Raw genomic sequence first — 15,252 nt, forward strand, 5'->3', positions numbered from 1 at the left:
AAAAATGTGGTACAGCGGAAGGAAGTTGGGTAGAGTATTTGGCTGCAAGAAGAGTGACTGGAATTATTTTGTGGCCAAGTTCATGGACCGCTGCTACACAAGGCCTGCCTGTGTTGCTGGCCCTTCGCAGTGCATGTCTTTACTCGAGGATAGAAAAAATTCACTCACCCGCCAGCATTGCACTCATCAGCCAGCATTGTATAGCTAGCTTCTAAACAAAGGACTTCAACATTGGCAAGAGTGAGTACCACTCGTTACACAGTGACGAAGGGAGTAGCGCTGCTTCCTGGCTATCTACACAAATCCACCCCAACTTGCACTGAAACTTACGCCCACTCTATCGCTCATGTACCAAGAATGAGTGAATGGGCGCTTCTTGAATCCATGCGATGAAGCACGGATGATGGCTACTTCACCGACGGCATGTGAATGTTCGAAACTGAATGTTTTGCGACGGTCCACAGAGTAAGCAAGTGACTAGCAACAATGCACAAAGTGCAGAACATCTACATTGCGAGCCCTGTGTGCGGCAAGAACAAATCTACCGGAACTGAGCACATTCGAGGGCAATTGGGCAGAAAATAAACAATGAGATAGCGACCGTACCAAGGGACATTACTCAGTAAGAAGCATGACAAGTCGCCTCTTCAGTGAGTGGCAAATAAAGAATGAAGAGCAAAAGACAGTGATCCCAATTTAATTCAGAAGCATAAAGTTTGGACAGCTTGCAATTCATTTCTAGCCCTGCTTCTAGTACAAGCGCCGTATACACTGCTCGCACCGTTTGAACAAGTTGTAAAGTGCTCCAAAAGCGCTTACCGTATTTATTCGAATCTAGGCCGATAGTCTTCAAATAATCTTATACCAAACTCTAGGGTTGGCTTAGATTCGAGGATTTAAAAAAATGCGCTAGTTTGTAATTCAAAATGATAAATATGGTGCATTGCTAGTGCCAATAGAAAAGTCAGTATCGTAGCCACTACTAGCCGCGCCGGTAGCAACTGAAGTACATGAGCGACATTGCCATTTTGGCTTGTGTCATGCCGGCGTGTGGTGTGGCATCATCGTAATGGCACTGAACAAGCGATTCCACTATGCTGCCGCTATCAAACGAAAAGGGCTAGCTGCAAGGTAGTGCTAGCTGATTGCCTAACGTTCAAGCCGGGCAGGACTTCAGCATTGGTGAGAACAACGTCCATCATTGGAAGGGGCAATGGGTCACTTCTTGCGTGTGCAGCAACGAGATGACACCGACAAGGAAGATAAGTGTGCCATAGCAGAGAGGAGCTGTTCACCGAGAACACGCTGCATTCCGACACATACGAACCATGCCACACTGTCTGCGCATGCATGGGCAGTGAATGCAAGCTTGCACGCTTCCGCAAGCGCACAAGGCTAGCAGCGATGACGACATAGAGTGAGGGCAGCATGTTCATATTAAATAAATGCTGTTTTCATTTTGTGAACGCTGTCCTCACTTTTTTGTTCGGCCTACATACGAGGTCATTTTTTTTTTTTCTGGCTTTGGACATTCGGGGGTCGCCTTCGAATCATGGCTGGCCTAGGTTCGAGCAAATATGGTATATGTTCTAGGAAGCTGTAGCCAGAGCTTCGTGCCATCTGCACAGTCACTGTGAAAATATCCATCGCACTGGGCATCAAGCACATCCATTGCGAACACTGAGGCAAGCAATCAAACATCATGGCAACCACATGATTGCTGTGAAAAGGTTTATACAGTGCAGTCCACTTATAATGATAGTTAAACTTCGGTACAATGAAGTCAGTAAAATCGACAATTTGTTTTGCTATATCAGAATTTCCTTCTATCGAAATGTGACCTTTCATGCAAATAAGTACAGTTGCCGATCGGGTTTTTCCTACATGGAAAAAATTTGCAGAATTTTCTGAAATATCAGGCAATAAAATTGGTAATATAAGGCAAATTTTCACTCCCTCGCTCGCATAGCGTCAAGTTCTCGTTGCACAGCAGCGCGTTTTTTATTCGCCGCCTCTTTCTCCTCACACATCGGGAAACGTGTTTTCAAGTGCACAGTAGACGACGCGATTGCACTGTCCGAGGCATATGAAAAAGAGGATGTGGAAGCTGCTGTGACAAGCACGAGACACCAGGCACACGCATCACGACAAATTCTTGCGTTGGTGAAGCAGGAATCAAGTTGCTGGTAGCATCGCCGCAACCACGCTCTTGCGTAGATAAAGCAGAAGCTGCCCCACAAGAATCATTGGTGCCATCATCGACGGCACGCAGGCAAGCGGGGAGCTTCATAGAACGCTTCCTTGCCCCGAACGCGTGTAGCAGCTTGAGTTTGTTTGGGTCCACTGTGGCCGACCGCACAACAATCAGCAGGCTAAACGCAACAACGGTCTCGTAAAGACGGTAGAAACTTGGGGAATATGCGAACGGCTGCAAAGATGATGGCAAGCAGAACACACAAAGGGTGCCGGCGATGGAGAAGGCAAAGCAGACAACGGCCAGATGCATTATGCAGGAGACTATGTCATCGCACGCAGCAGCCAATGAGAGTCGCAGGCTCTCCCGCGTCCTTGAGGAGCACGCGCGTCGCCCAATCTCAGCTTCACGTCTCAATCTTCAATCTCAGCTTCAGCCGCGGGAAACTTGAAAGCTCTCGCAAGCCCTCCAATCGAGCAATTCACGCCTCTGCCGCCGCCGCCGATGGTGGGGAAAAAAAGCACAAGAATGCACGAACAAAACACCAAAATGGCGAGGCTCGGGGGAGTGGTGGAGAAATGGCGTTCACGCCATTTCTTTACCGCAGCTCCACTGGGCTGCCGCAGCTCGTTATAAACTTTATTCAAAATAGTTTCGAAATCAATTAGATGTTGATATTTACAGAAATGGTAGTTTATAGACGCACTGCCCGAACATGTGGTTTTCCGAAAAGTGTCTTTCGCGATTTTTTGGTTTTCGAAGGCAAAAAAAAAGAGAAAAAAAAAACAAGCAAGAATTTCCAGCAAAAAGAAACCCCCTTTATTTTCCATATCTGAGGAATATTACTTGACGTAATCATTGATGTGGGATTGCTTGGTGAGGTAGTTCGCCACCTCAAGTCCCGTGTCCTCCAGTTGGCTCACAACCGCTAAAGCGGGCATGCGGTTGGGTTTGCTATCGTCGCCGTCGCAACTAACTGCCAATCTGTAGGCGATTTCATCATCAATGTCAGCATACGTTGTTTGAACATCTGCTTAAATGTTCAAATATTCCGCGAAGCCTTGCCTGCCACCATCTTCTTTGGTGAAGTCGATGGGTGATCTGGGCACATATCAAGTTTCCCTCATCATCTGGGCACGAAAAGCTGCAAGCGTCATTGTGGTCCTTTCCAAGTTGTTTACAAAACGTGGCGTGTTCAAAGCAGCGCGTTACGATATTTGCCTTGAGCTCTCTCCAGGCATAGACAATCGGGCAAATTGCGCTGAGGAAATCAATCAGGTGCGGCTTGCCATTGTCGTAGCAGAGCAGAATGCGCTTCAGCAGGTGGTGACGGCAAAGTTTCCTCATCTGCAGTATCATTCTGTGGTCCATCGGCTGAGATATGGCTGTTGTGTTTGCAGGGACGAAGACAATCTTCATGGCTTCCAGATTTCTGATGTCACTGTGGGCTGAGCAGCTATCGATAACAAAAAGAACTTTCCACCCTCTGGCAGCAAACTTCTAGTCGAGAAGCCGCACATACTCCTGAAGCACTGCTGCCATCATCCAGGCCTTCTTATGTTTGTAGATGACGACGTCCTTCAGAGGAAGACGCGCATCCTCGAAGCATCGGGGCTTCTCCGCTCAACAAATCACAAATAATGGAAGCTTGCTGCTTCCAGACATGTTCATGCCAAACTGGTTGGTAATTCTGTCCTTGGGCTGCTTCGTCCCCAAGATAGCGGTCTCCTTTGCAGCAAATGTTTTAGTAGGAAGCATCTTATAAAATAAGGCTGCTTCATAGAAATTGTACACGTCATCAACTCTGTACTCCTGAAGCAGCGGAGCCAATGTATGCTTCTGCCAGTAACCAACAATGTGTCCATGCTCTCGCTTTCTCCACATACCGTCAGGTAGGTTGGGATGTTTCACTGTTTAAAATGGGTAAACAAACCGTTGCTACACTTGAATTCTTCGTGGCTCAAGCGCAGTGCCAGCTTATCAGCCTTTTTCCATAGGATAATGCTGTTCACGGGAAGATGAGCAGTATTTGCATGTTGTAGCCACTTCATCAAAGCGACTTTGATGTCCGGGTAGGTTGGGATGCAGATCCTTGATCGCTTTGATGAACGCGTCTTACCGTATGCCTCAATAACCATTGCCTTGTTTTTTGAAATGGTTGAAAGCGTTGACAAAGGTGCCTTGCATTTCTCAGAGTTGCACTTTCGTGCATGTGGACTTTTCTGTATCCTCAACAAGGCGCACCTTCTCCTGCAGCGTCAACGTCTCAACATCTTCATTCGGCTAATGATGAAAGAGTGGACAAGCCTAAGTAGGTTCGCCTCCTTCATCCCTGCATTTTTGTTTGCTATCCTCTCGAGAAGCCTGCAAGTTTCGTTGGTCATGGCTTCTAGTCTGCTTATCATTTCGGTGTTTCTCCCATTTTCTTGTTACACATACCTATATCCTGATCTCGTCCACCCTTGGAACCAGGGCGTTGTTGACAAGAAGCTGGATATTGACCTGCTGCTAGCTCATGATTAGCATCTCTGATTTTTCCGGCGAGCATTTTAGCCCTATGGGTCTGAGATAGCTTTCCGTTTTCCGGATTGCCCTTTGTAGGGTGTCTTCTATTTGGCCATTGCTCCCGCCTCTGTCGACCCAAAGGGTGAGGTCGACAGCATAAAGAGTGTGGCAGAGGCCCCCTAGCTTTCCGACTCTCTCTGGCAGCCCAATCATTGCAACGTTAAGAAGCGTAGGGGTAGCACCGATCCCTGCGGTGTTCCCTTGTTGCCTAGCTTAATGTTTCTTATTGTGCCCCCAATTTTTATGTTCCCCGTTCGGTCCGTGAGGAAGCTTTTGATATAGTTGTATAAATTGCGTCCTACATTTAGGTTATTGAGGTGTGACAGGATCGCTTTGTGTTTGGCGTTGTCAAACGCTTTGCTGACATCCAGTCCCACTATGACTCTCGAGTCACTACCGTATAGTGCGGAATATAGGTCGAGGTTTTTCCCAAAATATATTACTAAAAGGTCACTCCTCGACTTATATACCGGCCCTCGGCACAACATGAATAGTCGTCTGGCAACATGTAGGAGCGCAGACCTTTCGGCATCCGCATCGTTATCGCCTCCTTGGTGACCGACGCGGCCAGGACGTGGCCTACGCAGTTGGACCGATGCCATCTTCCCTTTTTGTGCAGCGATCGTTCCTGGCGTAGCGAATTTCCCGATAACCCGCAAAATGAGTACGAGTACTCGACGTCAGTTCACCGCGGCGTTTAAGAAGAAAGTCATCGAATATGCTGAAATGCATGGGAACATGTCGGCCCAGCGGCAATTCGGCGTGTCGGAAAAAAGCGTCCGGTACTGGCGAACGCAGAAAGTCAAGCTGTCTGCTTGCAACGCGCAGAAGATGTCCTTTCGCGGGTGCTGCGCAGTGCACCCGGAGCTCGAAGACAAGGTGGCGGATTTCGTCCGCGAGCATCGTGCCAGATCTTTGCCAGTGACAGCGGAACTCATCCGCATCAAAGCTATTGAGATCGCCCGAAAATCCGGACTGCCCAAGGAACAATTCAAGGGCTCCATTTATTGGGTTCGTCGCTTCATGCGACGCAAGGTATTTGCACTTCGACGGCGCACATCAATCTGCCAGAAGCTGCCAGAGGCATACGAGGACAAGCTGGTCGAATTCCAGTGCTTTGTTATCCGTCTCCGGCAGCAGCATGGCTACATGTTGGGACAGATCGGCAACGCTCATGAAACGCCGGTGTGGTTCGACATGCCGTCGCCCACCACAGCGTGTGAACGCGGCGCAAAAGAAGTCCAGCCTCTTTCTACGGGGAACGAGCATTCGCGCTTCACGGTGATGCTCGTGTGTACTGCGGACGGCAGAAAGCTGCCCCCATACATAATCTTCAAGAGGAAGACGCTGCCGAAAGAGGCTTTCCTGCGGGATGTTGTTCGCGTGAATGAAAAGGGCTATGGACGAGGCCGTCATGCTCAATTGGATTAAGACCATCCGGAATCGGCGACCCGGCAAACTCCTGCGGTGTCCGAGCATGCTCGTCTTGGATGCCTTTCGCTGGCACTTGACCGCAGGTGTGAAGCAGGCACCCCGCGACGGGAGGACAGAACTCGCCGTCATTCCGGGAGGCATGACCTCAACACTTCAGCCACTGGACGTCATGCTCAACAAGCGCTTTAAAGACTGTGTCTGAAGAATATAATCAGCGGATGGCCGGCGACAACTCGACGACCCTAACCGGCCGGCTGCGCAGGCCGCCTCTCGCCATGTGGCCACATGAGTGTCGCAGGCTTGGCGCTCGCTGCCCGACGATATGGTGGTGCAGGCATTCAAGTGTTGCATTAGCAACTCTTTGGACGGCACTGAGGATTACATGTTGTGGGACGCAGCCAGCGAAAAGCAGACCTCTTCGAATGAGAGTTCAGACAGCTCAGACAAATGAGCAGGTGACGGCTCTGGCGGCACCACTAAATAAAACAGTTTTGTGCCTTATAATTTTTATGCTGACTTCTTTGCTTCAATAAAAGGGGGTCAACCTATATTCCGCATTATATGGTAGTCTTCCTTTCCAATACTTGTTCTTCGAGTTGTAGCATGACGTCATTTGTGGATAGTTGTTGCCTGAATCCAAACATGCTGTCTGGGTAGAGTTCCTTACTTTCTAAGTATCCGTTGAGCCTGTTCTGTACGAGGTGCTCCATGAGCTTGCCTACAAAGGAGGTTGACGATATTGGCCTAAGGTTCTCTAGTTTGAGTTCTTTCCCGGTTTGGGGATGAGGACTAGATTTGTTTTCTTCCACTCCCCGGGCTTCTCCCCCGCTCCCAACACTTTTGCATGAATGCCGTTAGTTGCTGAAGGGAGTTGTCATCGAGGTTTCTAAGCATATTATTGTTGACCCCATCTGGGCCAGCCGCGGTTTTTCCTCCGAGCTTGTTTAAGGCAATTCTCATCATTATCCGAATCACCTATGCTATTCAGTACTTAAAGACAACTAAAGCAGAGAGAGACAAGGTAGACATCCTCATCAGAAAAGGTGTCAAAACAGCCCTATGTTTACCACCGGGCATATCAATCAAGACGATCCTAAACCTAGGAGTGTCAAAGACCCTAGAAGAAATGTGCGAGGCGAAACTCAAGGGCACAATATGTCAGATTAACTGGCAGCAAAACGGGCAGATCCATCCTTAGGAAACTGGGCTACCAGAGCCCAGAATCGCGAGAGGGGATAACTACCATCCCCAAAGAAATTACCAACAGGTTAAGAATACCCCCCCTCTTAAGAAACATGCACCCCATACACAACAAGGAACGCAGGAGAAGCAGAGTCCAAAGACTCCAAAGCTCCCTCCTCCAAAAACAAGGGGTAGTGTACGCCGATGCGGCAGAGTACCCAGAAGGGTGAGCTAATCTCGAGCTGTAGCGTGAGACACTCTTCCCCAGAGGAGGCAGAGATGGCGGCGAGTGCCCTGGCAATCACAAGCCCATCAACCAGAATAATTATCGCCGAATCTAAAACTGCAATCAAAGCCTATGACACCGACAAGGTGTCCAAAGAGGATGGCAAAATTCTGCAGGTAGGCAAGGAGAACGTACCCAACGACCTAATTGGAATAATATGGGCGCCCGCCCATAGTGGACTCACAGGGAATGAGATCGCCAACGAGGTCGCCCGAGGACTCACACACACCGGGCCTCAACGCAGGCAGACTACTCCTTGTCCAAGAAGCGAGACCTAACCACATACAGAGAAATTCTAGAACACTAGAGAACGGGGAGGAGAACCCCCCCCCATAGATCTCTCACAAAGAAGTAAGTAGTAATCTGGGGAAAACTGCAGACGGGTATCTTCCCAAACCTGCATATCCTACACAAATAACATGCTGAGGTGCAGTCTTACAAATGCAAAAATTATGAAGGCATAGTGACCCTAAGACCGAGGTAATCACATGCTCTGGGCTTGCCCAGCACTAAACGGTCTACATGGAAACAAAGAGTCATAGGAATCTTCCCTCCGTGGCCAGGAAGAACATGCCCAAAAACAAGTCATCGGTCAAGCCCAGGCTGCCACCGGAAGCCAACTAACTCCAGCCGACGTCTAGTGGGGAAGTAGACGGTGAAAGGGGGAGCTGCATCTCACCCCGATCACCAACACTCCCCGACGGACGGAAATAAAGTGCTCTCTCTCCCTCAACTCTTGGTGAACTTCTTTGGCAGATGAGCAGTGCACAAGCAATGCACGCGGTAGACAGCTGCGCAGACACCCCCGACCAGCACGGCGGATAACGATGCAGGTGCAGAGGCACGGAGGAAAGCCCAGAATGTGATGCAGCCCTACACGTGGAAAACAAGGAACTGAAAAATGCAATGTCGCTGGCGATGCTGTCTATTGGTTCGCTGAGGTTGCTGGTGACAATGACGATGAGCTGCGGTTATACCCTGTGAAACGGTGGGGGGCAGCTATGTAGTGCCCTAACCTAAGAGCCGCACGTTGCTACCAGCTGGAAACTACGAATTGTCTAGGTAGAGCGGCACAGGCTATTCAAGTTACCCAGTAGAATTTGCATTGTAAATGACGGGACCACTCAAATCCTTGAGACTGAAATTTCGAATTAACAGAGTTCAAATTATCGAGGTTTTGCAGTAGTTATTGTTAGCCAATAAGGGAGCATACACGGCATTCTAAACAAATGAAATACTCAACACAGGAACTTGTGACAAAAATACTCCGCATCAATATAGCCCAGTAAAAGAGAATGCTCAAGTTCACATTGTCAGACTGATATACCAGAGTAGTGACAATGGTGCAAATTCAATAGGACGACTTAGCATACTTTTTCCACTGGTAACCAAGCTATTCCCTTCGAAATGCAAATAAAGAGTTTTCGATAGTACACTGCACCAGGCAGAAGGCAATGCCAATTTGATAAGGTACACAATGTTCAATCACCTCTGCTTTATAAATCCAAAAGTGTAATGAGTAGGGCCGTGCTGAGCATGGAGCAAACACCGTGAAGGAAAATTTCTACTGGTCATTCTTAAGCATAGTGTTCCACACTCAACATGTTCCATTCTTGTGATAAGGCATATTTCTTTTTTCCATGAATGGACTGCGCTCTGAATATACATCAACAGTTGTTAGCAACTTGAAAGCGGTCCCCAGAAAAACGCTAAACAAATGACAAACAATGTACGCAGTATATATTGACATTAATAGCAATAAAATATTGGTTGTTAGTCAGTACTGTTTGTCACTTGCCATCTTCAATCGTATTTTGTGCTGCTTCCTTCAAGTTTAACAACAACCTGACATACCAAAAAAAGCACGCTGAAAAACATACAAAGGCTACTTACAGACCATGGGCACGTCATCTGCATCTTTAACCCTCTTGATCTGAAATTGCAGAAAAAAGAGGGAGTGAAAGCAAGCACAATACTTCCATTCCATCAATAGCATGCACACTGTGGTGAGCTCAGTCTGTGCTGATTTCACAGACATCTGGTCCGTGCAATGCCCAGCATAGGCATTTCAGTGCTGGTCGCATGAAAAGGAAAGGTGGCAGCTCTTCAGAGCAACAATAGGCACGGCCTCAAGGGACTAGTGTAGCACACTGAATGAAATGGTCAAGTGCATGACACTAAAGATGACTGCACCCGCTGAAGGCTACAAGATGAGCTTTCTGGTTTCAAAAAAGCAAGTCATATGTCCACACTTGACTATGCAATGAAATTATAGGACAAGCAATTTACACAGACAGCTCCTCTTTATACAAGACACAGCCAGTATAAAAGTTGTGCAAGTCAGCAAAATCCACACATGCCAAGAAACTTCAGCTTCTAGGAGCACTCAATTAGCCGAGTTGGTATCTACTCATTCTGGAAGATGTGCCTAAAACAAATCAGAGAAGACAACGCACACTGAAAAAGTGCACGGACGTCATTTGTCTTCACCTTCACATAAGCTAGAGGCACTTCTCATCTCCCCACACCCACATGTTCATCATGACATTCACATAATGGGCCCTGAAAACATTGGTAGTAAATATCATATTTATTCGAATCTAGGCCGATAGATTTTTTCAAATAATCACGTACCAAACTCTAGGGTCGGCTTAGATCTGAGGATTTTAAAAAAAATTTGTAATTAAAAATGATAAATCTGGTTCATAACTAGCATCATGTAAAAAAGTCAGTACCGTAGCCACAACTAGTCACACCAGCAGCCAACCGAAGTACACGAGCGATGTTGCCATTTACACCTGTGTCGTATCGGTATGGTGGCTAAGTATCAGTGTGCGGCACGGCGTTATCATACTGGCACCAAACAGGCGATGCCACAAACGAAAAGTTGTGCTAGCCATAGAGGTACTGTCAAACGTTCAAGTCGGGTGGGACTTCAGCATTAATGAGAAAAACCTCCATCGTTGAAGAGGGCAACAGGAGACGACTTTTGCATGTGCTGCCACAAGGAAATTATGGCGATAAGGAAAAGTGCGCGATAATTGAGAGGAGCTGTTCGCCGAGATCGCACCACGCTTTTGACGCGTATGAGCTGTGCTACACTGTCTGCGCATGCGTGAGTGCGCAGACACAAGAGTACGAGGCTAGAAGCAATGATTATGTAGAGTGAGCTCGGCATTTTCAAATGAAATAAATGCTGTTTTCATTTTGTGAATGCTCTCCTCATTGTTTTGTTCGGCTTACGTTAGAGGTAAGTTTATTTTTTTCTGGCTTTGGACATTCTGGGGTCAGCTCAGAATCGGGGCCGGCCTCGATACGAGTAAATACGGTACATATCAGGGTGCCAAACTAAACAAACTTGTAATCCAGTTTGTGCTTGTTGTGCTTTTGATTTTATTACGATTTGGAGAAACAAATTATAAGAGCCCGTGAATCAATGCATGAACTGAGCCAATTTTTATCTCCCACCTCTGAAAGAAGGTTGTCGGCAGGCGACATGTTGCATGCATGCTAACCTGTCCGTGTAGCACTGCTGTGTTCGTCTTCTCTATGCCTCCCTTCGCCTACCCAATTTATGCGCTGTTCTCCTGTACGATGTCCATAGGCACGAATTTTGTGAGGAAAAGTGGCAAGTGGGAAACTGCTCCTAATGTTTTTACATGAATATGGGGCAACGTTAAAGACCTACAGCAGGCATATCCATAAAGCCAGTAGTCACTTTAGGCAGTGGCCCATAGAGAGTGCAGCCGCCGGCATAGGCACCCGTGCACTCTCGCTTTCTCACGTTTAGTTCGATCATAGTTGTCCACACCGAGTATCCCAATATCTGCAATAATGCAAAACCACCTGTGTTTATTACGCATGCCACAAGACATGTTGTGAGGAAAAGGCGTGCCCTGCGCTCCTAGCTACAGCATCTTGCTGCGGCGCCACCGATTAGGTGCCTCTTCTACAGAGGCTGCTTTTGTCTTTGAGCAGAAGCAAGTCCCACGACATATAACAAAGCTGTAAACGGTGGCACTCAACATTGTTACATTAAATTTTTTGTGTTATGAAATCGCAGGGTAAGAAAGGAGTGCATAAATTTGGACCTAAATAGAAAAAATACTTTGGAAATGACCTCCTACAAGGGCAGCACACGCACTTCGTCGGCTGTAGCCACACAGCATCGAGTGTGCCGTGTCCTCGCATGAAACACTACAGGTATGCCAGTCTCCTCTTCAGCTCTTCTTGCCATTGACAGCCTGCAGGGAAAACGCTCTCACACCAAGCATTGGTGTGCTCGCACGGATCATTTCCTGGCCTCCTGCCGCTTGTCCCATGGCGCCTTATGCTTGTGCTGCTTTTTGTAGACAGTGCCTACCACTGCACAATTCCCAGAGTGGATGCACACCTCGTGAACACCACACAGAGATGCTTTTGATGCCTCACGTCACATGTATTTGTGAAGTAAGCATTAACTGGTAGTCGAAACGTACTGCTGGGCTGGTTGGTTTGTGGGAGGTGGCAAACAGCGCCAGAGAGCATAAAAGATGAAGCTATTGACCACATTTGTGCACTCCGCTCGAACTAGTAGAGAAATTTAACTACCACCCATAGTTTACTGATAGTACCCCAAGGTTTACAATAGCAGCTTGAAGGCGACATAATTATGCGTACTTTGCCCATAATACAGTAGAATCTCGTTAATTCAAACCCACTTAATTAAAACTTTCAGTTAGTTTGAACTGACGCTGCGGCCCTCTCAAAATTAGTGACAGAACCATAATTATGTATTTCTATCAGCAAAAACAACCTGTAATTCGAATGCATAAGTGTTTGCAACAATTAATTCACACATATCTAATCATGTGGGGCGAGCGCACCCTACTTAATCTACGACCGACCGCCGAAAGCCTAGGGCACGACGCCGCTTGGTACAGAATGATCACGCCGCTCGTATCATTCCAGGCTAGTTACCTTAGCCATTCTAAGCAATACTCGACCAGTAACTACTTCCTTGTTGCGGTGCCATGCCCCTACGACTTCAAATTACGCAACTCGTTATGTACGCGTTACGATGTGTTCGCCCTGCAATTGCTTTCACAGTTAATTTTATTGTTATCCGGCGATGTGGAGCTAAACCCCAGCCCAACTAAAGCTCAGATGGAAGCTACCTTTGAGGCTATCAAGCAGCTCGAGGAAACCGTCTTAACAATTCGCGCAGAGTTCAAAGCAGTGGAAACTAACCATGAGACAGTTCTCTCAACACTAACAAACCGAATTACATCGCTGGAATCTGTCCAAATCGAGCCCTCACCGAACGCCATACCTGCAGACGCAGTCAAAATGAAACGTGAAATGGAAACACTAAAAGCTGCTAATACCAACGCTAGTAATCGCCTGCTCCGTAACAATTTTCTTTTCCCAGGAATTGATGACTCTGCAAAAAGAAACGTGAGAAGAATCAGAGCTTAACATAATAAAATTTGCAATAATCAACTACGTATTACCTTTGAACCAAATGCCATTCAGCGAGCTCATTGAATTGGAAAATTTGCGCATGAGAAAAAAAAACACTCAATCACGATAAAGCTGGTTCACTTTAAAACAAAAGAAAAAATTCCCAACTGTGGAAATAAGCTAAAAGAAACAGTCTTTGCTGTGAGAGAGGACTTCACTGCAACCACTCGCGTTGCACATGCTAAGCTGCTGCAATTCATTCGGCCACAAAAGCGTGCGTTTAAGTTGAGGGTGGGCAAACTTATTGTTGGGAACAAGACCTACTTCTGTGATGCAATAACTGACATCATCACGGAATTCGGCAACTCACCCGCACTTACATTGCAGAACAACTTATCATCAGATGCCATGTTTGATGGCAGCTCATGACGTTGCACGAGGCGAAATGTTTCGAAACATGTGTATGTGATGACGTAACGCCAAGCGCATGCCGTGCCACTTCGTCATCACGGGCACTGATATCAGCAGTGGATAAGTAGCCGCTGCCTATAAAAAGCGTGTGCTAAAGAATAAACGCTGATTCCTTGTTCTGCACCGGCCACTGTCGTTTTCTGGAGTACGGCTTCTCGGTTGCCGCACGCTACCACACTGGCGACGAGGATGGGATCAGGACGGCTTGTCACTTGCTTCTTCGATTGCTGCTGAAGAAGACTACCGCAAGGCTGGCGCTGCAATGGCGAAGGTGGGAAAAATTGATAACTTTGACGAAGGAAGCGATAGCTTCGAGTCCTACTTGGAAAGATTTGAGCTTTACGTCTCGGCAAATGACATAGCTGAAGGCAGGAAACTGGCTGTATTCTTGACGGTAGTGGGTCCTCGAGTGTATGAGGTATTGAAGAACCTGTTGATTCCACATTCCCCATCAAGCAAAACCTATAACGAGGTAACGGCTCTGCTAAAAAGTCACTACAGTCCCAGATAGGCCGTGATAGCAGAAAGGTGCCGATTTAACCGAAGGATGCAACTTGAGCAAGAGACTGTAGCCGAATTTGTGGTTCAGCTGAAGCACCTGGCCAGAAGTTGCGAGTTTGGGAAATTTCTAGACGAAGCACTTAGAGACCGACTAGTTGCCGGACTACAATGCGCCGATACACAACGTGAGCTGTTTACAGCTGAAGAGCTGACATTCGAACAAGCGTGCAAAATCGCATTAAACCGTGAAATAGCATCCACACAGACTCGGCAAATGGCATTAGAAGAGCACCAAGGCAGTTCACAAAGGCATTCTAGATTAGAAGTTGATGTTCTAAAGCAAGGCAGTCAAGCTAGGGACCGCCATCGAGGCAAGAATGAGTGCCTAGAGTGTTTCCGTTGCGGTAAACGTCACACGGCGGAAAGCTGCCTGTACCGCAAGTATAAGTGCCATAACTGCGGTGAGTAAGGTCACTTGAGAACAATGTGCAGACAGAGCCCAGGCAGAACAAAGGCACTGAATGCAATCGATAGCCCGGCAGACGATTCGGACAAAGAGCAAGAAATATACAGTATGACAAATAATAATGCAGCGTACTATGTCACTGTTCGGATGGAAGGACAAACCATAAAGATGCAGATAGACACAGGGGCTTCAGTCACCGTCGTGCCTAAGTCGGTTTTTCAGCAGAAGTTTCCGCAACTGGCTATCAAGAAAGCGATGGTTCCTTTAAGGACATACACGGGTGAGCTGGTGCCAGTTGTAGGATCAGTGAACGTGCGAGTCGAGCACGGCGATCAAACTGATATTTTACCTGTGCTGATAGTAGATGACGGGGGAAGAAGGCTGCCATGTCTGCTTGGTCGCAACTGGTTGAAAAAGCTTAAATTAAACTGGCAAGAACTTTGAGCTGTAGAGCAAGACGATGTCGTGGATGAACTAAAGAAGAAATTTGAAGCAGTGTTTTCACCGCAGATAGGGTTCATAACGGGTTACAAGGCACAAGTTCATTTGAAGCCAAATAGCACGCCAGTATTTTGCAAGGCCCGTCCTGTGCCTTTTGCATTGAAGCAAGCTGTGTCTGAAGAACTTGATACCTTAGAACGGACTGGGGTATTGAAAAAAGTCACCAGAACTGATTGGGCAACCCCGTTAGTGGTAGTACCCAAGGATGGG

The 15,252-nt window shown here is 47.3% G+C and overlaps 1 protein-coding gene across 1 annotated transcript in view; it reads right to left on the reverse strand.

Annotated features, from left to right (window-relative positions):
- Ras85D (ras-like protein 1) overlaps positions 1–15,252 on the reverse strand; it is a 135,751-nt gene that overhangs the window by 60,015 nt on the left and 60,484 nt on the right. Inside the window, exon 6 of the mRNA XM_065452529.2 lies at positions 9,555–9,594. Coding sequence (XP_065308601.1) covers positions 9,555–9,594 — 40 coding nt within the window. The remainder of the gene's footprint in view (positions 1–9,554; positions 9,595–15,252) is intronic.

Source organism: Dermacentor albipictus, chromosome 9, assembly GCF_038994185.2.
Source record: "Dermacentor albipictus isolate Rhodes 1998 colony chromosome 9, USDA_Dalb.pri_finalv2, whole genome shotgun sequence".
Taxonomy (NCBI): Eukaryota; Metazoa; Arthropoda; class Arachnida; order Ixodida; family Ixodidae; genus Dermacentor; species Dermacentor albipictus.